A 23,742-nucleotide genomic window follows, 5' to 3' on the forward strand; every position below is an offset into this window, starting at 1 on the left:
GGAAATTCCTCGTCCGTGCCAGACTGTCACAAGCATATGTGCACCATCGCCTGAAGAGAACCTGCCCGAGTCTCCGGACGAGCATGTAAGTACCCCCTAGCTTCCCTTCTAGTAGCATGCCGTGTGTCTTGTAGGTTTATGAGACTGCATGGTTTCCAATAATAATGATTCACATTTTTCATGTTTAATCCCCCTGTTAATAACAGTTGTCACTTCCTGTTCTGAGAAGTATGTCCAAACAGTACTCCCCCCTCCTTTAAATGCATTTTTAATAATTTCCAAAGTCTATAACATAAAGATAAATACATTAACATATTGTGTCTTCCGCACATTTGTACGTACAGTATTGCTGCCCAATGTAGTTCAGCCCAGCTCTGAAAGCTCTGTAACCCCTGTGGTTTGCTACCTAGTTCCTCATAGCTTCCCATGAACAGGAATAGAGGTGTTGGAGAGGTGGGGCTCTAGGCTGAGTTGTTTGTATGTTATTGACTTTTAATTTTTTTTTCTTTTTGCTTGAATCGCAGGTGCCTCTTCAACAGCGGGAAAGACCAGAAGGGAACGATGTCCAGTCCCATCAGTCCTCCAGAAGCCCGTGTCTCGAGGATCAGACACGTCCACAGCGGCCATCTCGCAAAAGAAAGTCGACAGCGGGGACACCTGTGGATCTCCTGGCAATGGCTAACAACATCTTGTCCAAGCATGCGGCAACCCAGCTCTCCGCATTCCCAACCTTGGTTGAGGAACGGTTAAAAAAATTGGACGTTACCCAACGATCTCACGCGGAGCGATTGATGTTTGACGTTCTGAACGCGGCAGCCGCTGGAAAACTGAGCGACACATCTATGTTGAACATCACCGAGCGTCAGCCCAGTAGCCAGTTTTATTTGGGACCACCACAGGAGCCCATGCACAGCACTCCTGTCCGCAGACCAGGCCCACATCATTCTCAGTTCTGGACACCACCTGCACCTCCTTCTTTTGCAGACTTTTCACAAGGACCTCCTACGTCCACGGACCGGTACAGCGAGATGGGCACCTACTATCAAAATTTGTAGGGATCTTGTCTTGAAAACACTAGAGACTTCAGTTTTATAACGTCCATAATCCACTCTGCCTACTGCCCTGCAGTCATTGGCCTGACGCCCGGTAATTAATCCTTGTGCCTATGCATCATCAATAGTTTAAAAAAAACTTAATTTAAGATAAAAATTAAAAAAAAGGCTATCACACCTGCTATACTCACCCTCCGTCGCCTTTGCCACTCCCAGGACCACTCCATTGAAAGCGGCAGCTTACGGTCCCTGGGAAAGGTGGCGTAGGGCGAGTATAGCACTGCTTCAACGGGACTTCGGAAGGTGAGTATACAAATATATTTATATGTTAATAAACTCGGCCAATTTATCCCTCCCCTACTCCGTAATCCCCTATGGATCATCAACAGTGAAAATGTCATGTGAAAACAAATAAAATATATATATTTTTCAAATTTGTCTCCATACTACGTGGCTCTCTGGATGGGCAAAATACTATGTGGGTGGGCAATATGCAAAGTGGACATGCATACTGTACAATACCAAATGCATTATAATCGGGATAGACTATATATATATATATATATATATATATATATATATATATATATATATATATATATATATATATATATATATATATATATATATAGAACAGCACAATGCTCACCAATAGCGGGTGCCTAGCCCCCTGGATAGAATGGTCCAAGCATTTATCCAACATATATACAAAATAGGAAAAAGAAGGCAGCACTCCCAAAGTTTCATGTGAAAAAAATATGGAGATTTAATCGACCCACATCACTGCGCGACGTTTCGGCTCCCTGAGCCTTTTTCGAGCCTTGAAAAAGGTTCAGTGAGCTGAAACGTCGCGCAGTGATGTGGGTCGATTAAATCTCCATATTTTTTTCACATGAAACTTTATGAGTGCTGCCTTCTTTTTCCTATTTTGTATATATGTATGTATATATATATATATATATATATATATACATACACACACACACACACACATCATGAAAGCGCTAGGGCAGAAGAGGTTGTTGATTCCCATGGTTCATATGTTTGATACAGAAGTAGAGTATTTTCATAGTTCAATATTTTAATTGGAATGGAATAAAAAGAACAAGACAATGTACATAAATCAATATATCGTTATGTTGACATTGTTACTTGACAAAGAAATTGGTTGGGTTCTAAAAAGAATGGTACACGAGAGCGGATGAACAAAAACAAATGTAATCCATAATAAATGGTAAAAGATATGCCTACAGTTGCGCTACAATTGTTGGTGCTGCCATGAGACAGCCCCTGGACCATTGAAAAAGTCACAGTATTTTTCCCTGCAATTTGTCGCGTCATCATTGTTCCTTCCGGATCCCAGACTTTCCAGGCCAGAAACCCTGTGCTCATCTAGACGCCATTCTCCCTGGGTTATATCCCCGTTTGCAGGGTCAACAGAGTCTACATACTGTGGAGGGCTGTATGCAGTGGCATCACGGCGGCGCAAAAAGTTGTGGAGGACGCAACAAGCAAGAACCACAGAGTCTATAGACGATAGTTTCATGTTCATTGCAGTGTGGAAAACACGAAATCGGTTTGCCATGATTCCAAACGCATTCTCCACAACGCGTCTAGCTCTCGAAAGCCGGTAATTAAATATGCGCCGCTCAGGTGTCAGAGTTTTCTGGGAGAATGGCTTCAAAAGGTTGGGATGCAGTGGGAACGCCTCATCTCCGACAAACACAAAGTTCATGTTTTCAGTAGTGTCACTGTTGGGAGGCAAGGCCAGTTTGTTTTCTTTCAAGCGGTCCCCAAAATCGGTTAGCTCCAAAACTCCGCCATCAGATAATCTCCCGTTAATCCCTACAGACACACTTACAAATTCGTAGTTCGCATTAACGAGGGCCATCAGAATTACGCTGAAATAACCCTTATAGTTATAATAAAAGGAGCCGGAGTGTGGTGGTTGGGTGATGCGGACATGTTTCCCATCCAAGGCACCCCCGCAATTAGGGAACTGCCATTGCTCATGAAATCCCCTTGAAATCTCTTTCCAATCATCCGGGGTCTCCGGGAAAGGCATGTAATTTTGGTGTAAAGCAGAGATAATTGCTTTACATGTCTCCGGAATTATGACGCTGAGTAGGGTTCGGGAAATCGCAGCGCAGTAATGCAAGTCTTGCATAGACCTTCCAGTCGCCAGGAACCGGAGCGTAACAGCCAGTCTCTCATCCACAGGGACAGCAGCTCGCATCCTTGTATTTTGCCGCCTAATATAAGGTTCCACAGCTTCAAGTAGGAAATTAAATGAATCCTCGGACATTCTCAGGTAGTTCTTGAAATCATGCGGGTTGTTCTCCTTCAGTTCCCTGATTAGGCCCATGTGGGACAATTGATTCCTCTTCTGCAGCCACTGTCTGGTCCACATGCGGCGCTGTCGCTTTGCACGATTGTTTCGCGCTTCAGCCTCCAGCTGGTTCTGAGCTTCTAACAGCAATGCAGCCGCTACAATCGCAGGTACATCCGAAAGAGACATGGCAACCTGAAAAAGCACAATAAAAAATAATTATTACATATGATTTGCTAAAGTGACACAAGACAACCAATACTGTTAAATAGTGTTCACACATCTTTTTTTTTTTTTTTTTGGTTAGAAGGCAAAGTTCACATTAGCGTTTTGTTCGGTGCAGCCACGGCAATGCATGTGCCACTATATTTTACCTAGGGGCCTGAAATAACATGTGTTGCCCTATCGTTTTGTGAATCATGCGTCAGGACACAGAGGACGATGCATGATGTTTTTTTTTCTGACCCTAAAACCATGGAAAAGTTAATGCATGGGTCACAAAAAGCGGCGTTGGGCATGTGCTCACATATCTGTTCAGCGTTGCATCTCAGACGCTGCCCTGTTCTACAGAAATGTGAACATAGGATTTAATGGAAATTTATATTTACATGTGTAATAAGCAGCGTTTAACACTACAGCCGCACCTCATTAACATCCCAAAATTACGATACAAGCTACTACAAAACTGAAAGCAAGACAATAAACGCTGTGACTTGGTAACAGGAACGCCAAAAAAAAAAAAGGATGTCTGGAGCCGGCGTCACAAACGCGACGCTGTGCATAATCAGAGACGCTATAGCGATGCCGATCGCGCCGCAGCTAGGACCTCCTCTGGGCGTGGTTAGGCGGTGCCGTACAGCGTCTATCTTTAGAAAATGGCGGCGAGACAGCGCTGTGCTCCTCTGGGGCAGGCCGAGGTGCGTTTTTTTGTGGACAAGATGGATGCCCTCGACTATGAGGGACGGAGGAGCCGGCCTGCCCACCCAAATTTGCACAAGAATGCAGTGCTGGGCCGCATTGCAGAAATGATGGAGAGGAGGTTTAGCATCCGGCGCAGTGCGCTGCAACTGCGCAAGAAGTGGGCCGACCTGCGCTATAAGCAGCCACTCCATCTGGCACACTTGCGAGCGGAGGCAAAGCAAGGCAAGTATCAGAATGGTGGAATTGGAAGACGCACGGTACCGAGCGGGGGGAAATGGGAGACTCGTGCCCGTGGTTGCCAACTTGTCCGGGACTTACGAGGACAAAAATTTAATATTTTCTTTTCAAATTTCTATAATGTCCAAGCGCAAAAATGCGTTGTCGCGTAAAAATTGGTCAGGTCATGAATTCCATAATCTCCACCCCCCATATTTAATTTATACGGATGTCCGCAATTGTAATCCCGATTGTCCTGAAATCATTACGTGGAGGTTGGCAACCCTGCTCGCACTGCCAGTAGGGGGAAACAGGAGACGTGCACTGCCGTGAGGTGCTTCCTATGTTCTATATATGTAATTACATTTAGCTTGTCAAAATTGATTTTTACTCCTTCCCGCAAATGGCCTCTTTTTTTTTTTTTTTTTCTACAGCTCTGTACTTTTGTTGTCTAAACATGGCGATTTCTTTTTTTTAATTTTTTTGTGTAGAGAGACGCCGCCGGCACCAGAGGGCACTGGCCTCCACCACAGCGGCCAGCAGCAGGCCACAGCCTGGACCGTCACGTAAGTTATCCATCATTCATTTCAATTTTATAACTGCATATGGGACTTTACAGGGGAGCAGAAATATAGAATACATTACAGATGCTGCCGAATTTCGATAGGCTCCTAACTTTTGCTGTCAATGTTGTCTAGTTTTATTGTGATGTCTACAGCTCTGTACTTTTGTTGTCTAAACATGGCGATTTCTTTTTTTTATATTTTTGTGTAGAAAGACGCCGCCGGCACCAGAGGGCACTGACCTCCACCACAGCGGCCAGCAGCAGCCCACAAGCTGGACCGTCACGTAAGTTATCCATCATTCATTTCAGGCTCCTAACTTTTGCTGTCAATATTGTCTAGTTTTATTGTGATGTCTACAGCTCTGTACTTTTGTTGTCTAAACATGGTGTTTCTTTTATTTTTGTGTAGAGAGACGCCGCCGGCTACAGAGGATACTATCCTCCCCCACATCTTCCAGCAGCAGCAGCAGCAGCCCACAAGCTGGACCGTCACGTAAGTTATCCATCATTCATTTCAAAATTATAACGGCATATGGGACATAAGAGGTGAGCTGAAATATTGTATACATTACAGATGCAGTAACCCCACCACAGGCCACTACTCCGCCCTTCCGCTACCCATCTTCCTCCCCCGGCTCGGCATCATTCTCCCCAGAGGCGAGCATTCGTAAGTGACGATAAACTGCGAGCGGTTCCCCACAGCGAGTTCAATTGTTAAACAGATATGATTTTGATTCCTTTTAGCTCCGGGAACTCTGGCCCGAGACAGGGGATGGGTGGTCAGCAGCTCCAGTGATGGACAACAGGCGTCCCTTCTCCGTAAGTATACAGACAGTGGGAGGGGTTATCGGTGGGATGTCACATTTGACAGCGACTAATAAAATGCAACCAAAAAAAAAAAAAGACCTCTGGGACAGGACAAAAAAAAATGACTTTTATTCTATCTTCTATCTACAGAACCGGACACTGTGAGAGAGCTGCTGGCCAAACAAGAGGGACTGGAGCGGACAGTAGCGCTCTTGGAGCGCACAGTAGTGCTGCTGCAGCATCAAGTGCAGCAACATGGACGCACGCTGCGACACCTTTTGGCGCGCGGGCGTTAAAAATGTTTTTTTTTCTGTTTTTCTTGACAGATGTTAGTGTTTTGTTGAAAAAAAAAAATAATCAGTTCAGTTTCTAAAAAAAAAAAAATTTCGTTCCTTTAAGTTGTGTGCTGTTTTATTTACTAGCGGAGCACACCAGGGCCAGCCAAGGCAGACACAAGAGAATTAGTTAACCTTTCCATATAGTGTGTGCAAAATTGGCAGACAGCTAGTTTACCTTTCCATATGGTGTGTGCAAAATTGGCAGACAGCGCAACTGAGTTTGCAAACCGCATAGTAATGCCTCCATCTTGTGCGTCTGCTTGCCAGATGCACAAGATGGCTGCCGGAGGTGTTTTATCCATCATTACACCATATACATAGATAAACATTATTGAATAGCCATAACTATACACAAAAGAAACAAACAACTGAAAGACATTTCATACCGTTGATGAGCAAGAAAAGAAACGATGAAGACGCCTGCAGTAGAATACGTTCTAGACAGAACGTCCACGGGAGAAGAGGATCGTAGCTGGCGAAGGATCGTTCCGAACAGGACGCTGGAAAGGCAGAAGACCGTGAAGACACAGCGCTCCAACAATATGAATCAATCGCTGTAGAGTTGCGGTTTATATTCCGGGACGCCGTAACGTCACATCCTGGGTGTCTCCCTGTGCATAAAACACACCTATCTGGCTACGTCTGCATCGTTAGATCGTTACACTCTTGCTGTGTGACACTGAGCAAACGACTAGCGAGGACGATCTGTGAGTCGCTGTTACGTCACTGTATCGCTCCAGCATCGTTCGTAGGTTGGTGTGTTTGGCATCTCTGCAGCGACCTAAACAGCGACGTTCCAGCGATCTTATTTTGGTCGGATCGTTGTCGTTCTCGTTGTAAAATCGTCTAGTGTGACGGTACCTTAAGTCATGTGACAAGGCTCATTAAAGGGTCGACATTGACTGTTAGAATTGCAACTTCCAATAGGTGGCACTAGGGTTCTAGTCCTCTTCCTCTCTGAAGAGACAATTTGCGTTAAAGATAAAGAACTGAAAAATAAAACAGTACAGTCTTTAATGATACGGAAGAACAAAGTCTCCAACTGACATTGCTTTCAGACTATTTTTCTTTAAAAAATATTGTGCTGACTGGCTGCTGCCTTCTTGTACATTATAAATAAACAAAAAATGTGATAATTGACTGTAATTCAAAGGCAGCAGGACAGATATCAGCTTTAGGATGTCACTGATTAATCATATTAGAACTTCTGTTGACTCTTCTCCTATCTCTCCCCCTTATCAATTGAATTGTATAATTCATAGACTACTATACTCATCTTCACTACTGCAGTTGTACAACATGTTACTGTCTGAATTGTTTATCCAATGTTTTAGGGCTTGTTCTTCCTATCTCTGTTGCTGAGCTGTAAGCTCTTATGTCCTCTCACTATCCTACATCATCCTAAAATGGCTGATGTATTCCCTGCATAGGCTATGATAGTCCCTCTTGATTAGCTGAGCTTTACTATGTGATGTATGATATGGGCGTGTCAGGTGTGACAGACAGCCATCCTGGATCTGGCTCTAGAAGGTATTTGTATTTAGTTGAAGCATCTTCTTAATTTTTGCATCTCTGTTATGGAGCAATATTCTTCTCCCTCTAGTACCCATTAGTTACCTCCACCTTTTGCTGCTAATCACACATCTGTGCTGAAGGTTTAAGTACAATCAATTGCTGCAGCATGGTGCAGGTGTCAGCTCATGCTTTCCTCAGTCTTGCTGGAAGTGCTAGCAGTAGGGTACTGTCTTCCCTGAGGACCCTTGGAGAATTGCTGGCTTGACATCACGGTGGTCTTTTCAAGCTAATTATCTCCCCCATCTGTCTACCTTTTGTCTTTAGTGTGGTCTGACTAGTGCTCACCCCATCCCCTCCCTACGTAGGGCTATTGTCAGGCAGGGATTAGGTTCCTGCTCAGTGATAGGTGCAGAACCTATATAGGGATGTTTTGGGAAGACAGGGTGGTTTTAGATCTGCCTAGGGGTCTCCATGCCCCTCTTCCCTAGTGTTGTGCTCTTACTTATCCTTCTCCCAGAGTGACAATGTAATAGCAGTATAGTGGAGCCCATGCGGGTGCACCTGAGGTAATTTGAGTCTTCTGTAGCTGATGCAGTTTTTTGAAATATGTAAAAAGTTGGGGCCCTTTTTTTTGGTCCATTCACCAGAATCGAAAACGCAAATTATTAGAAACTAGATGGTGGCCCAATTCTAATGCATCGGGTATTCTAGAATATTCATCTCCACATAGTATATCGCCCAGCGACGTAGTATATTGCCCAACCACGTAGAATATTGCCCATTCACGTAGTATATTGCCCAGCGACGTAGTATATTGCCCAGCCACGTAGAATATTGCCCAGTCACGTAGTATATTGCCCAGCCACGTAGTATATTGCCCAGCGACGTAGTATATTGCCCAGCCACGTAGAATATTGCCCAGTCACGTAGTATATTGCCCAGCCACGTAGTATATTGCCCAGCGACGTAGTATATTGACCAGTCACGTAGTATATTGCCCAGCCACGTAGTATATTGCCCAGTCACGTAGTATATTGGCCAGCCACATAGTAAATAGCAGAGCCACGTAGTATATTGCCCAGTGATGGAGTATATTGCCCAGCACAGAGCCACATAGTATAGAGACTTAAAAAAAAAAAGAAACATATAATCACCTTCCGAAGGCCCGTTGAAGTCCTGCTATACTTACCATCTGCCACCTTTCCCGCTCCTCGCCACGCTCCCGGGATTGCTCCATTGCAAGCGTCAGCTTCCGGTCCCAGAGCTGGTGTGAGCAGGACCTATGATGATGTCGCGGTCACATGACCATGACGTCATGGCAGGTCCTTGTCGCACACCAGCCCTGGGACCGGAAGCTGCGGCTTGCAATGGAGCCGTCCCGGGAGCGTGACGAGGAGCGGGAAATGCGGCGGAGGGTGAGTATAGCAGGTTTTTTGTTTTTTTTATTATTTTTAACATGACATATTTTTACTATTGATGCTGCATAGGCAGCATCAATAGTAAATAGTTGGGGACACACAGGGTTAATAGCAGCGGTAACGGAGTGCGTTACACCGCGGGCCGTTACCGCTGCCATTAACCCTGTGTGAGTGGTGAGTGAAGGGGATTACGGAGCGGGCGCCAGGCAGTGAGTGCAGGGGAGTAGGGGAGGGACTAATCGGACTGTGGCCGTCGCTGATTGGTCGCGGCAGCCATGACAGGCAGCTGCTGAGTCCAATCAGCAAATGAATAACCGTGATAGAAGGACAGACAGACAGACGGAAGTGACCCTTAGACAATTATATAGTAGATTTGCATGGACCTTTGAGATTCATAAAATTTGCCATGAATTTGCTTTCAATTGAATTAAATTGCCTATATCTACTGATAGCATACAGTTTATACATAAACCGTTGTTTATTCCCTTTTAAAAAACAACTAGCTGTAGAAAATGCACAAAAAAAAATATACGAAATATCACAGAAATTCAATCCTTAATATTCCTTAATATAAAATACATTTTTCTCTTAATTCCAAACAATGAATGCAGGATATATCAATGCCTACTGCATTCATAGTAACGTGACAAATATTGTAATGCACAGCTGAGCTTTAGCAAAATCTCTTTAATGCGCAGCCAGGCTTCAGCAAGACCTATGTAATATACAACCATGCTTCAGAAAAAACTCTAATACACAGTGAGGTTTCAGGAAGAACTAAGCACAGAAGCGCATCAACAACAACTCAAATGCACAGTCGGGCATCAGCAAAAACTCTGTACTGCACAACTGGACTTCAGCAAGAACTGTGTAATGCACAACCATGATTTAGTTAGGACTCAACCTGTTACACGCAATCGGGTATCACTAAAAACTATGCAATACACAGTCTGGTTTCAGCAAGAGCTCTGTAATGTACAGCCAGGATTCAGCAACAACAATGTAATGCACAATCGGGCTTCAGTGTAAACTCTCACAGTTGGGCTTCAGTAAAAGCTATTTAATGCTCACTGCCCAGCCATGCATCAACAAAACTCTAATACCCAGCCAGGCTTCATAAAGAACCCTGTAATGTACAACTGGGCTTCTACATGAATTCTGTAATGCACAGCTGAGTTTCAGGTTGATCTATGCAATGCACAATTAAGCTTTAGCAAGAAGTCTACAATGCAAAGTTGGGCATCAGAAAGAACTTTGTAATTCACAGGTGTTCTTCAACATGAACTATAATGTTAAACCAACCTTCAGAAAAAAGGTTTCTTTCACACGTCCTTATCTCACGTACGTGTAGTGACAATTTTCACACATACCAGAGACACCTACACACATAGACCCATTCAAGTGAATGGATCTGTGCACATATCAATGTGTTTCCAATTACCATATATCCATGGGCAAAACACGGGGGCCATGGATATTGACCCCCCAGACTAAAAATAGCAGCCCGCAGCCACCCAGAAAATGCACATCTATTAAATTAGTCAATTATGGTGCTTTGCCCAGCTTCTACCCCTTGTCCTGTAGTGGTGGCAAGTGGGGTAATATTTGTGGGGTTGATGTCACATTTGTATTGTCTGTTGACATCAAACCCACAGCTTAGAAATCCCTCACCTGTCCGTCGTTCTGTCCCACGCTGTAATCTATGTCTGGGGTATAAACAGTTTTCTGCCTGGACAGTGCCAAGATGCGACCTTGCTGCAACTGGAGCATCATTGACCAGAGGTGATATCATCTAGGTTACCGTGGGTCACTGAGGTTGTGTTCACAGCCGGACTGAACTGTGATAACCTCAGCACCGTGGGAAAAAGTCAGTGATGAGCTCATCGCTAGTCAATGATGCTGCAGCTCAATCACCACCCCCAGTGGTTCTCAGCCTGGATGGTCACATCTTAGTGTTTTTTAATTTCTGTTTTATTACAGGAGATGAGGGACGGAAACCATATAAGGTCTACCATGTGAACCTCAAGACAGAGAGCTGGCTGAAAATTTGTGCTTGCTAGGCCAGCCAGAATGCGAGGTTGGAGGTGTCGCAAGACACTGGCGAAGGCCCAATACAGCAGTGTCAGAAGTTGCTCCAGAGGAGCAGGGACCTGTTCTTGGAATTGCTGGGGTGCACAAAGGCAGTAGAAAATGAAGCTCTCTTGGAGCCACATGTGAGTGTAAATGTGAAGCCTTATTGGATTCCAGAGGGCCATTGAGAAGTGATCTCCAAGGAGGTAGAGTGTATGTTGAAACTTGGGGGTCATTGAGGAATCTAAGAGTGGTTAGTCAAGCCAGATAATCCTGGTCCCAAAGCCTGAGGCGGAAAGTTGGTTCTGCAATGACTATCGGAAGTTGAATGAGGTCTCCAAGTTCGACGCATATCCCATGATTGATGAGCTGATCGAGAGACTTGGCCCTCAAGGTACATAACCACTTTGGATTTGACGAAGGGCTATTGGCAGATCCCCATGGCACAGCAAGCCAAGGACAAGACTCCATTTTCTATGCCAGATGGGTGCTTCCAGTATGTTTATGCCCTTTGCAGGTGTGTTATGACCTGGTGGTGAGGACAATAATGGACCTGGTGGTTAAGAGCTCACGGAATGACCTGATAGTTACTAATAATACAGGACGAGCTCTGAGACGTGTGAACTCTGCTGACCGCAATCCCTAATCCTATCACACACGCTAGAAATAGCCGTGGAGCGCTCCTGATGCTCCCTAGGTGCCTCGTCACAGCCTAAGGAACTAGCTAGCCCTAAAGATAGAAAAATAAAGCCTACCTTGCCTCAGAGAAATTCCCCAAAGGAACAGGCAGCCCCCCACAAATAATGACTGTGAGTAAAGATGAAAATTACAAACACAGAGATGAAATAGATTTAGCAAAGTGAGGCCCGACTTACTGAACAGACAGAGGATAGGAAAGGTAACTTTGCGGTCAGCACAAAAAACTACAAAAAGACCACGCAGAGGGCGCAAAAAGACCCTCCGCACCGACTCACGGTGCGGAGGCGCTCCCTCTGCATCCCAGAGCTTCCAGCAAGCAAGACAAAAATCAAAATAGCAAGCTGGACAGTAAAAATAGCAAACAGAGAAAAACAAGCAGGAACTTAGCTTCTGCTGAGAAGACAGGTCACAAGAACGATCCAGGAGCGAACTAGACCAATACTGGAACATTGACAGGTGGCATGGAGCAATGATCTAGGTGGAGTTAAATAGAGCAGCCAGCTAACGAATTAACCTCGTCACCTGTGGACGGAACCTCAGAAGCCGCAGCCCCACTCACAACCACCAGAGGAAGCCCATGGACAGAACCAGCCGAAGTACCATTCATGACCACAGGAGGGAGCCTAACAACAGAATTCACAACAGTACCCCCCCTTGAGGAGGGGTCACCGAACCCTCACCAGAGCCCCCAGGCCGACCAGGACGAGCCAAATGAAAGGCACGAACCAGATCAGCAGCATGAACATCAGAGGTAAAGACCCAGGAATTATCTTCCTGACCATAACCTTCCACTTGACCAGGTACTGGAGTTTCCGTCTCGAAATACGAGAATCCAAAATCTTCTCCACCACATACTTCAACTCCCCCTCAACCAACACCGGGGCAGGAGGATCAACGGATGGAACCACAGGCGCCACGTATCTCCGCAACAACGACCTATGGAATACATTATGGATGGCAAAAGAAGCTGGAAGGGTCAAACGAAATGACACAGGATTGAGAACCTCAGAAATCTTATATGGACCAATGAAACGAGGCTTAAACTTAGGAGAGGAAACCTTCATAGGAACATAACGAGACGACAACCAAATCAAATCCCCAACACGAAGTCGAGGACCCACACAGCGCCGGCGGTTAGCGAAACGTTGAGCCTTCTCCTGGGACAATGTCAAATTGTCCACCACATGAGTCCAAATCTGCTGCAACCTATCCACCACAGTATCTACACCAGGACAGTCCGAAGACTCAACCTGCCCTGAAGAGAACCGAGAATGGAAACCAGAATTGCAGAAAAACGGCAAAACCAAAGTAGCCGAACTGGCCCGATTATTAAGGGCGAACTCAGCCAAAGGCAAAAAGGACACCCAATCATCCTGATCAGCAGAAACAAAGCATCTCAGATATGTTTCCAAAGTCTGATTAGTATGTTCGGTTTGGCCATTTGTCTGAGGATGGAAAGCCGAGGAAAAAGACAAATCAATGCCCATCCTAGCAGAAAAGGATCGCCAAAACCTCGAAACAAACTGGGAACCTCTGTCCGAAACGATGTTCTCCGGAATGCCATGTAAACGAACCACATGCTGGAAAAACAACGGCACCAAATCAGAGGAGGAAGGCAATTTAGACAAGGGTACCAAATGGACCATCTTAGAGAAGCGATCACAAACCATCCAAATGACCGACATCTTTTGAGAGACCGGGAGATCCGAAATAAAATCCATAGAATTATGTGTCCAGGGCCTCTTCGGGACCGGCAAGGGCAAAAGCAACCCACTGGCACGAGAACAGCAGGGCTTAGCCCGAGCACAAGTCCCACAGGACTGCACAAAAGAGCGCACATCCCGCGACAGAGACGGCCACCAAAAGGATCTAGCCACCAAATCTCTGGTACCAAAGATTCCAGGATGACCAGCCAACACCGAACAATGAACCTCAGAGATAACTCTACTAGTCCATCCATCAGGGACAAACAGTTTCTCCGCTGGGCAACGGTCAGGTCTATCAGCCTGAAATTTTTGCAGCATCTGCCGCAAATCAGGGGAGATGGCAGACAAAATTACCCCCTCTTTGAGAACACCCGCCAGCTAAGGAACACCCGGAGAGTCGGGCACAAAACTCCTTGACAGGGCATCAGCCTTCACATTCTTAGAGCCCTGAAGGTACGAAACCACAAAATCAAAACGGGAGAAAAATAGCGACCAACGAGCCTGTCTAGGAATCAACCGTTTGGCAGACTCGAGATAAGTCAAATTCTTGTGATCCGTCAAGACCACCACGCGATGCTTGGCTCCTTCAAGCCAATGACGCCACTCCTCGAATGCCCACTTCATGGCCAACAACTCTCGATTGCCAACATCATAATTGCGCTCAGCAGGCGAAAACTTTCTAGAAAAGAAGGCACATGGTTTCATCACCGAGCCATCAGAACTTCTCTGCGACAAAACAGCTCCTGCTCCAATCTCAGAAGCATCAACCTCGACCTGAAACGGGCGAGAAACATCTGGCTGGCACAACACAGGGGCAGAAGAAAAACGTTGCTTCAACTCCTGAAAAGCTTCCACAGCCGCAGAAGACCAATTGACCACATCAGCACCCTTCTTGGTCAAATCAGTCAACGGTTTAGCAACACTAGAAAAATTACTGATGAAGCGACGATAAAAATTAGCAAAGCCCAGGAACTTTTGCAGACTCTTCACAGATGTCGGCTGAGTCCAATCATAAATGGCCTGGACTTTAACAGGGTCCATCTCGATAGTAGAAGGGGAAAAAATGAAACCCAAAAATAAAACCTTCTGAACTCCAAAGAGACACTTAGACCCCTTCACAAACAAAGAATTAGCACGAAGGACCTGGAACACCATTCTGACCTGCTTCACGTGAGACTCCCAATCATCCGAGAAGACCAAAATATCATCCAAATATACAATCAGGAATTTATCCAGGTACTCTCGGAAGATGTCATGCATAAAGGACTGAAATACTGATGGAGCATTGGAAAGCCCGAATGGCATAACCAGGTACTCAAAATGGCCCTCGGGCGTATTAAATGCTGTTTTCCATTCATCGCCCTGTTTAATACGCACAAGATTATACGCACCACGAAGATCTATCTTGGTGAACCAACTAGCCCCCTTAATCCGAGCAAACAAATCAGACAGCAGCGGCAAAGGTTACTGAAATTTGACTGTGATCTTATTAAGAAGGCGGTAATCAATACAAGGTCTCAAAGAACCATCCTTCTTGGCCACAAAAAAGAACCCTGCTCCCAATGGTGATGACGGTGGGCGAATATGACCCTTCTCCAAGGATTCCTTTATATAACTCCGCATAGCGGCGTGTTCTGGCACAGATAAATTGAACAGTCGGCCCTTAGGAAACTTACTACCAGGAATCAAATTGATAGCACAATCACAATCCCTATGCGGAGGTAGGGCACTGGATTTGGGCTCATCAAATACATCCCGGTAATCTGACAAAAACTCAGGGACTTCAGAAGGGGTGGATGACGAAATAGACAAAAATGGAACATCACCATGTACCCCCTAACAACCCCAGCTGGACACAGACATAGATTTCCAATCCAATACTGGATTATGGACCTGTAGCCATGGCAACCCCAAAACGACCACATCATGCATATTATGCAACACCAAAAAGCGAATATCCTCCTGATGTGCAGGAGCCATGCACATGGTCAATTGGGTCCAGTACTGGGGCCTATTCTTGGCCAAAGGCGTAGCATCAATTCCTCTCAATGGAATATGATATTGCAAGGGCTCCAAGAAAAAACCACAGCACCTAGCAAACTCCAAGTCCATCAAATTCAGGGCAGCGCCTGAATCCACAAATGCCATAACAGAATAGGATGACAAAGAGCAAATCAGAGTAACGGACAAAAGAAATTTCGACTGTACCGTACCAATGGTGGCAGACGTAGTGAAACGCTTAGTGCGCTTAGGACAATCGGAGATAGCATGAGTGGAATCACCACAGTAAAACCACAGCCCATTCCGACGTCTGTGTTCTTGCCGTTCAGCTCTGGTCAAAGTCCTATCACATTGCATAGGCTCAGGTCTATGCTCAGATAATACCGCCAAATGGTGCTCAACTTTACGCTCACGCAAGCGTCGATCGATCTGAATGGCCAAAGACATAGACTCATTCAGACCAGCATGCATGGGAAATCCCACCATGACATCCTTAAGGGCTTCAGAGAGACCCTTTCTGAAAATTGCTGCCAGCGCACATTCATTCCACTGAGTGAGTACAGACCACTTCCTAAACTTCTGACAATATATCTCTACCTCATCCTGACCCTGACAGAGCCAGCAAGATTTTCTCTGCCTGATCCACTGAATTTGGTTCATCATAAAGCAATCCAAGCGCCAGAAAAAACGCATCAACATCACGCAATGCCGGATCTCCTGGCGCAAGGGAAAATGCCCAGTCTTGAGGGTCGCCACATAACTAAGAAATAATGATTTTCACTTGTTGAACATGGTCACCTGAGGAGCGAGGTTTCAAAGCAAGAAACAATTTACAATTATTTTTGAAATTCAGAAACTTAGATCTATCCTCAAAAAACAAATCAGGAATTGGAATCCTAGGCTCTAACATCAGATTCTGAACCACAAAATCTTGAATGTTTTGTACCCTTGCAATGAGATTATCCATACAAGAGGACAGACCTTGAATGTCCATATCTACACCTGTATCCTGAACCACTCAGAGGTAAAGGGGAAAAGAGAGACAAAACACACTGCAAAGAAAAAAAAATGGTCTCAGAACTTCTCTCATCCCTCTATTGAGATGCATTAATACTTTTGGCCACCTGTACTGTTATGACCTGGTGGTGAGGACAATAATGGACCTGGTGGTTAAGAGCACACGGAATGACCTGATAGTTACTAATAATACAGGACGAGCTCTGAGACGTGGGAACTCTGCTGACGGCAATCCCTAATCCTATCACACACACTAGAAATAGCCGTGGAGCGCTCCTGACGCTCCCTAGACACCTCGTCACAGCCTAAGGAACTAGCTAGCCCTAAAGATAGAAAAATAAAGCCTACCTTGCCTCAGAGAAATTCCCCAAAGGAATAGGCAGCCCCCCACATATAATGACTGTGAGTAAAGATGAAAATTGCAAACACAGAGATGAAATAGATTTAGCAAAGTGAGTCCCGACTTACTGAACAGACAGAGGATAGGAAAGATAACTTTGCGGTCAGCACAAAAAACTACAAAAAGACCACGCAGAGGGCGCAAAAAGACCCTCCGCACCGACTCACGGTGCGGAGGCGTTCCCTCTGCGTCCCAGAGCTTCCAGCAAGCAAGACAAAAATCAAAATAGCAAGCTGGACAGAAAAAATAGCAAACAGAGAAAAACAAGCAGGAACTTAGCTTCTGCTGGGAAGACAGGTCACAAGAACGATCCAGGAGCGAACTAGACCAATACTGGAACATTAACAGGTGGCATGGAGCAATGATCTAGGTGGAGTTAAATAGAGCAGCCAGCTAACGAATTAACCTCGCCACCTGTGGAAGGAACCTCAGAAGCCGCAGCCCCACTCACAACCACCAGAGGAAGCCCATGGACAGAACCAGCCGAAGTACCATTCATGACCACAGGAGGGAGCCTAACAACAGAATTCACAACACAGGTGGCCCTGGTGACATTCCAGAGAGCTATGGATAGAATTATTTCACCCCATAAGCAATACGCCATGGCATACCTGGACAATATTGTTATATTCAGCCCGTACTGGGAGAGTCATCTGGAAAAGATCCAGGTGGTGTTAGATTTCACCCAACCCAAAAAAGTGTGCCTTGAGGAAAGAAGAAGCAAAATACCTGAGATATGTAGTGGGTAGGGCGAGATAAAACCCCAAATCAGTAAAGTGTAGGCAATGCAAACATAGCCGAGACAACTGTCAAAGAAGCAAGTTAGAGCTCTTCTGGGGATCGAGGGGTACTACAGGAGGTTTATCCTGCCCCTTTTACCTCCTTAAGGGGATGAAATCAGTAATGGTCAAATGGTCTGCAGAAGCAGAGACGGCATTTAAAAAAGTGAAAGGAGCTCTGCGTGAACAGACAGATCTGGTGGCCCCCAATCTTAAGAAAGAGTTTATACTCCAAACAGATGCCTCAGATGTCGGTTTAAGAGCAATCCTTTTTCAGGAGATACACAGGGAGGAGAACCCTGTTCTCTACCTGACTATGAAGCTTTCCTCATATGAGAGGAATCATTCGGTCGTAGAGAAGGAGTACCTGGCCATAAAGTGGGCAGTGGACACATTACAGTACTATCTGGTAGCACATAAGTTTCGATTGATATCCGACCATGCCCCATTCAGGTGGATGAGGGAAACAAACGGTAAAAATGCTAGGGTTACCCTCTGATTCTTAGCCCGGCAAGATTTCAACTTCCATGTAGAACACAGAGCAGGGAAACTATATGGTAATGCTGATGCCCTCTCGAAAATTCCTTGTCTGGTTATAGAAAGTTCCAAGCCCCACAGCTTTAAGCAAAGGGGAGAGGTATGTAAGGAGGCTAATGACCACGTAGGTGATGGGAGGTATTTGTCACAGAGATGGCTGCGCTCTGTGACTTAACTCAGAGTATCTTCTTTAGTGCACATAAGCACTGCTAAGAGGTTCATTTGGTGCACCTGGGACCAGGATGCAGGTAGCTATGAGAGATACGTGGGTGTGGCTATCCACATACCTCACCTCTGGGTGTGGTTACAGCCTTTATAATGGAGGCTGTTGTTTGGACCATGGTCTGTGTTTTGGGAGGGGGGAGGCCTCCTGTGTGTTTGGCACCAGACTCAAGCTTGAGAACTGGACACTAACCCAGCCAGTGTACTCCCAGTGCTGATGGAACAGAGCCCTGCTATGGACATTTTGTGTTGCATTTGCCTGATCTAAAGGCTGTTAATTTTTCTGTTTTGCATCTGCGATATATGAAGCAATAAACCCCCATGAACTTTTAAAGGAACAAGCCTTCTGTTTTCCTCCCGTTGCACCTGAGTGAGTAAAACCCCTACAACATATATATACAGTATATTTATATACATATATATATATATATACTGTATATATATATATAAATATATATATATATACAGGTCCTTTTCAAAAAATTAGCATATAGTGTTAAATTTCATTATTTACCATAATGTAATGATTACAATTAAACTTTCATATATTATAGATTCATTATCCACCAACTGAAATTTGTCAGGTCTTTTATTGTTTTAATACTGATGATTTTGGCATACAACTCCTGATAACCCAAAAAACCTGTCTCAATAAATTAGCATATTTCACCCATCCAATCAAATAAAAGTGTTTTTTAATAACAAACAAAAAAAACATCAAATAATAATGTTCAGTTATGCACTCAATACTTGGTCGGGAATCCTTTGGCAGAAATGACTGCTTCAATGCGGCGTGGCATGGAGGCAATCAGCCTGTGACACTGCTGAGATGTTATGGAGGCCCAGGATGCTTCAATAGCGGCCTTAAGCTCATCCAGAGTGTTGGGTCTTGCGTCTCTCAACTTTCTCTTCACAATATCCCACAGATTCTCTATGGGGTTCAGGTCAGGAGAGTTGGCAGGCCAATTGAGCACAGTAATACCATGGTCAGTAAACCATTTACCAGTGGTTTTGGCACTGTGAGCAGGTGCCAGGTCGTGCTGAAAAATGAAATCATCATCTCCATAAAGCATTTCAGCCGATGGAAGCATGAAGTGCTCCAAAATCTCCTGATAGCTAGCTGCATTGACCCTGCCCTTGATGAAACACAGTGGACCAACACCAGCAGCTGACATGGCACCCCACACCATCACTGACTGTGGGTACTTGACACTGGACTTCAGGCATTTTGGCATTTCCTTCTCCCCAGTCTTCCTCCAGACTCTGGCACCTTGATTTCCGAATGACATGCAAAATTTGCTTTCATCAGAAAAAAGTACTTGGGACCACTTAGCAACAGTCCAGTGCTGCTTCTCTGTAGCCCAGGTCAGGCGCCTCTGCCGCTGTTTATGGTTCAAAAGTGGCTTTACCTGGGGAATGCGGCACCCGTAGCCCATTTCCTGCACACGCCTGTGCACGGTGGCTCTGGATGTTTCCACACCAGACTCAGTCCACTGCTTCCTCAGGTTCCCCAAGGTCTGGAATCGGTCCTTCTCCACAATCTTCCTCAGGGTCCGGTCTCCTCTTCTCGTTGTACAGCGTTTTCTGCCACATTGTTTCCTTCCAACAGACTTACCATTGAGGTGCCTTGATACAGCACTCTGGGAACAGCCTATTTGTTGAGAAATTTCTTTCTGGGTCTTACCCTCTTGCTTGAGGGTGTCAATGATGGCCTTCTTGACATCTGTCAGGTCGCTAGTCTTACCCATGATGGGGGTTTTGAGTAATGAACCAGGCAGGGAGCTTATAAAAGCCTCAGGTATCTTTTGCATGTGTTTAGAGTTAATTAATTGATTCAGAAGATTAGGGTAATAGGTCGTTTAGAGAACCTTTTCTTGATATGCTAATTTATTGAGACAGGTTTTTTGGGTTATCAGGAGTTGTATGCCAAAATCATCAGTATTAAAACAATAAAAGACCTGACAAATTTCAGTTGGTGGATAATGAATCTATAATATATGAAAGTTTAATTGTAATCATTACATTATGGTAAATAATGAAATTTAACACTATATGCTAATTTTTTGAGAAGGACCTGTATATATACAGTTGTGCTCAAAAGTTTACATACCCTGGCAGAATTTTTGCTGTCTTAGCCTTGGTCTTTTTTTCAGAGAATATGAATGATAACACCAAAACTTTTTCTCCACTAATGGTTAGTGGTTTGGTGAAGCCATTTAGTGTCAAACTACTGTGTTTTATCTTTTTAACCCCTTCCAGACCTGTGACACAGCGTATGCATCATAAAAGTCGGTGCCAATCTGACCTGTGATGCATATGCTGTGTCACAAAATGATTGCGTTCCTGCGGGTTGTGTGACAGGGTGTCAATGAAAGGTCACCCGACCAGCAGGTACAGGGGGACCCATAATTGACCCCAGGGGGGTGGCTTTGCCCCCCGTGGCTTTGTTCGCTCTGATTGGCTGTTGAAAGTAAAACAGCCAATCAGAGCAATTGTAATATTTCACCAATGAAACTTGGTGAAATATTACGATCCAGCCATGGCCAATGCTGCAATAACATCGGCCATGGCTGGAGACCGCGATCTGCCCCCCATCACGTACTGATGTGGCGATCTGCCACCCCGTCAGTCTTTCCCTCCCCTCCATCCTATCCTCCACTGCCCTCTTCTCCCCACTGTCCTGCTTCTGCTCCCCTATACCTCCCGAGTCCCGGTGTCCCTCCTGGTGTCCATTCCAAAATGGCGGGTGCATGCGTAGTGCGCCCTCCGAATCTTCCAGCTGGCAGATTCATTCATTCCAGGTTTGATCACTGTGATAGACCCTATCACAGTGATCAAAATAAAAAAAATAGTAAATAACCCCCCTTTATCATCCGTGAAAATAATGAAATAAAGAAAATATATTTATTTTTATTTTTCCAGTAGGGTTAGAATTAGGGTTAGGGTTAGAATTAGGGTTAGGTTTGGAATTAGGGTTTTGTTTGGAATTAGGGTTAGGGTTGGAATTAGGGTTAGGGTGGGAATTGGAGTTCGGGTTAGAATTAGGGTTAGGGTTGGATTTAGGGTTACTCCGCATCACACCACACGCCTGCGGCTGCTGCACATATCTCCAACTATAACAGGGAGGGACCCCCACCTTTTTTGGCTCACAGGAGCATGCACTTATCATAGATAATTCCTCCTATATGTAACTGAGGAAGGTCAGACTTATGACCGAAACGTTTTGTTGCTGTAAATTAAAAATCGCTTTCATACATAAGTTGAGTGCCAGGTTTTATTATACAAATATCTGAGGTTACAATGGCTGGACCTGGAAGGGCGGCAGTAACCAAGCTCACAGTATCTGCCTGAGCCAGATGCTGGGACCGACGTCTCTGCTGAGCAGGCTTCACTGCAGCTGGAGAAGAATGGAAGACCACAGTGGACATGGTTCGAGATTCCCCCTGTGCAGCGGCGGGAACTCGACACCTAACACTACCATTCAAAAGTTTAGGGTCACTTAGAAATGTCCTTATTTTTGAAAGAAAAGCACAGTTTTTCCAATGAAGCTAACATTAAGTGATTCAGAAATACACTGTATACATTGTTAATGTGGTAAATAACTATTCTAGCTGCAAACGTCTGGTTTGTAATGCAATATCTTCATAGGTGTATAGAGGCCCATTTCCAACAACCATCACTCCAGTGTTCTTATGGTACTTTGTGTTTGCTAACTGTGTAAGAAGGCTCATGGATGGTTAAAATACCCTTGAAAACCCTTATGCAAGCATGTTAGCAGAGCTGATAAAAGTTTGGCTGATTAGAGAACCTATAAACCTGACTTTCGTTTGAGCTAGTTGAGAATCTGGAACATTACATTTGTTGGTTCTATTAAACTCTCAAAATGGCCAGAAAAAAAGAACATTCATGTGAAATTCGACAGTCTATTCTTGTTCTTAGAAATGAAGGCTATTCCATGCGAGAAATTGCCAAGAAACTGAAGATTTCCTACAACGGTGTGTACTACTCCCTTCAGAGGAGAGCACAAACAGGCTCTAACCAGAGTAGAAAGAGAAGTGGGAGGCCATGCTGCACAACTGAGCAACAAGACAAGTACATTAGAGTCTGTAATTTGAGAAATCGACGCCTCACGGGTCCTCAACTGGCAGCTTCATTAAATAGTACACGCAAAACGCCAGTGTCAACATTTACAGTGAAGAGGTGACTCCGGGATGCTGGCCTTCAGGGCAGAGTGGCAAAGAAAAAGCCATATCTGAGAGTGGCTAATAAAAGAAAAAGATTAATATGGGCAAAAGAACACAGACATTGGACAGAGGAAGATTGGAAAAAAGTGTTATGGACAGACAAATCCAAGTTTGAGGTGTTTGGATCACACAGAAGAACATTTGTGAGATGCAGAACAACTGAAAAGATACAGGGAGAGTGTCTGACGCCATCTGTCAAGCATGGTGGAGGTAATGTGATCGTCTGGGGTTGCTTTGGCGCTGGTAAAGTGGGAGATTTGTACAAGGTAAAAGGGATATTGAATAAGGAAGACTATCCCTCCATTTTGCAACTTCATGCCATACCCTGTGGACAGGGCTTGATTGGAGCCAATTTCATCCTACAACAGGACAATGACCCAATGCACACCTCCAAATTATACAAGAACTATTTAGGGAAGAAGCAGGCAGCTGGTATTCTATCTGTAATGGAGTGGCCAGCGCAGTCACCAGATCTCAACCCCATTGAGCTGTTGTGGGAGCAGCTTGACCATATGGTATGCAAAAAGTGCCCATCAAGCCAAACCAACTCGTGGGAGGGGCTTCTGGAAGCATGGGGTGAAATTTCTCCAGATTGCCTCAGCAAATTAACTGCTAGAATGCCAAAGGCCTGCAATGCTGTAATTGCTGCAAAGGGAGCATTCTTTGACGAAAGCAAAGTTTGAAGGAGAAAATTATTATTTCCAATAAAAATCTTTTTTTCGAACCTTGTCAATGTCTGGACTAGATTTTAAATTAATTTGGCAACTCATTTGATTAATATAAGTATGGGTTGTCATGGAAAACACAAAATTGTCTGGGTGACCCTAAACTTTTGAACGGTAGTGTTTAAATATTTGTCAAACAATTGAAAAATAATACTCATCACGCAAAACACCAAACTCATGA

At 44.8% G+C, this 23,742-nt stretch overlaps 2 protein-coding genes and 1 long non-coding RNA gene across 3 annotated transcripts in view; 2 read left to right on the forward strand and 1 right to left on the reverse strand.

The window, feature by feature from the left end:
* The window catches only part of SNTG2 (syntrophin gamma 2), a 1,048,529-nt gene that overhangs the window by 602,519 nt on the left and 422,268 nt on the right, over nucleotides 1–23,742 (forward strand). The gene's annotated exons all lie outside the window — the stretch shown is intronic.
* LOC138638593 (uncharacterized) lies at nucleotides 2,116–7,017 on the reverse strand. The gene is made up of 2 exons (XM_069727999.1): nucleotides 6,615–7,017; nucleotides 2,116–3,576 (listed from the first exon to the last, which is right to left on the reverse strand). The coding sequence occupies exon 2, from the start codon at nucleotides 3,568–3,570 to the stop codon at nucleotides 2,311–2,313; it is 1,260 nt and encodes a 419-aa protein (XP_069584100.1). The 5' UTR covers nucleotides 3,571–3,576; nucleotides 6,615–7,017; the 3' UTR covers nucleotides 2,116–2,310.
* LOC138680920 (uncharacterized) lies at nucleotides 5,108–6,210 on the forward strand. Its single transcript, XR_011321836.1, has 3 exons — nucleotides 5,108–5,576; nucleotides 5,658–5,750; nucleotides 5,828–6,210. It is a non-coding gene; the product is annotated as an uncharacterized lncRNA (long non-coding RNA).

Source organism: Ranitomeya imitator, chromosome 5 (genome assembly GCF_032444005.1).
Source record: "Ranitomeya imitator isolate aRanImi1 chromosome 5, aRanImi1.pri, whole genome shotgun sequence".
Classification (NCBI taxonomy): domain Eukaryota; kingdom Metazoa; phylum Chordata; class Amphibia; order Anura; family Dendrobatidae; genus Ranitomeya; species Ranitomeya imitator.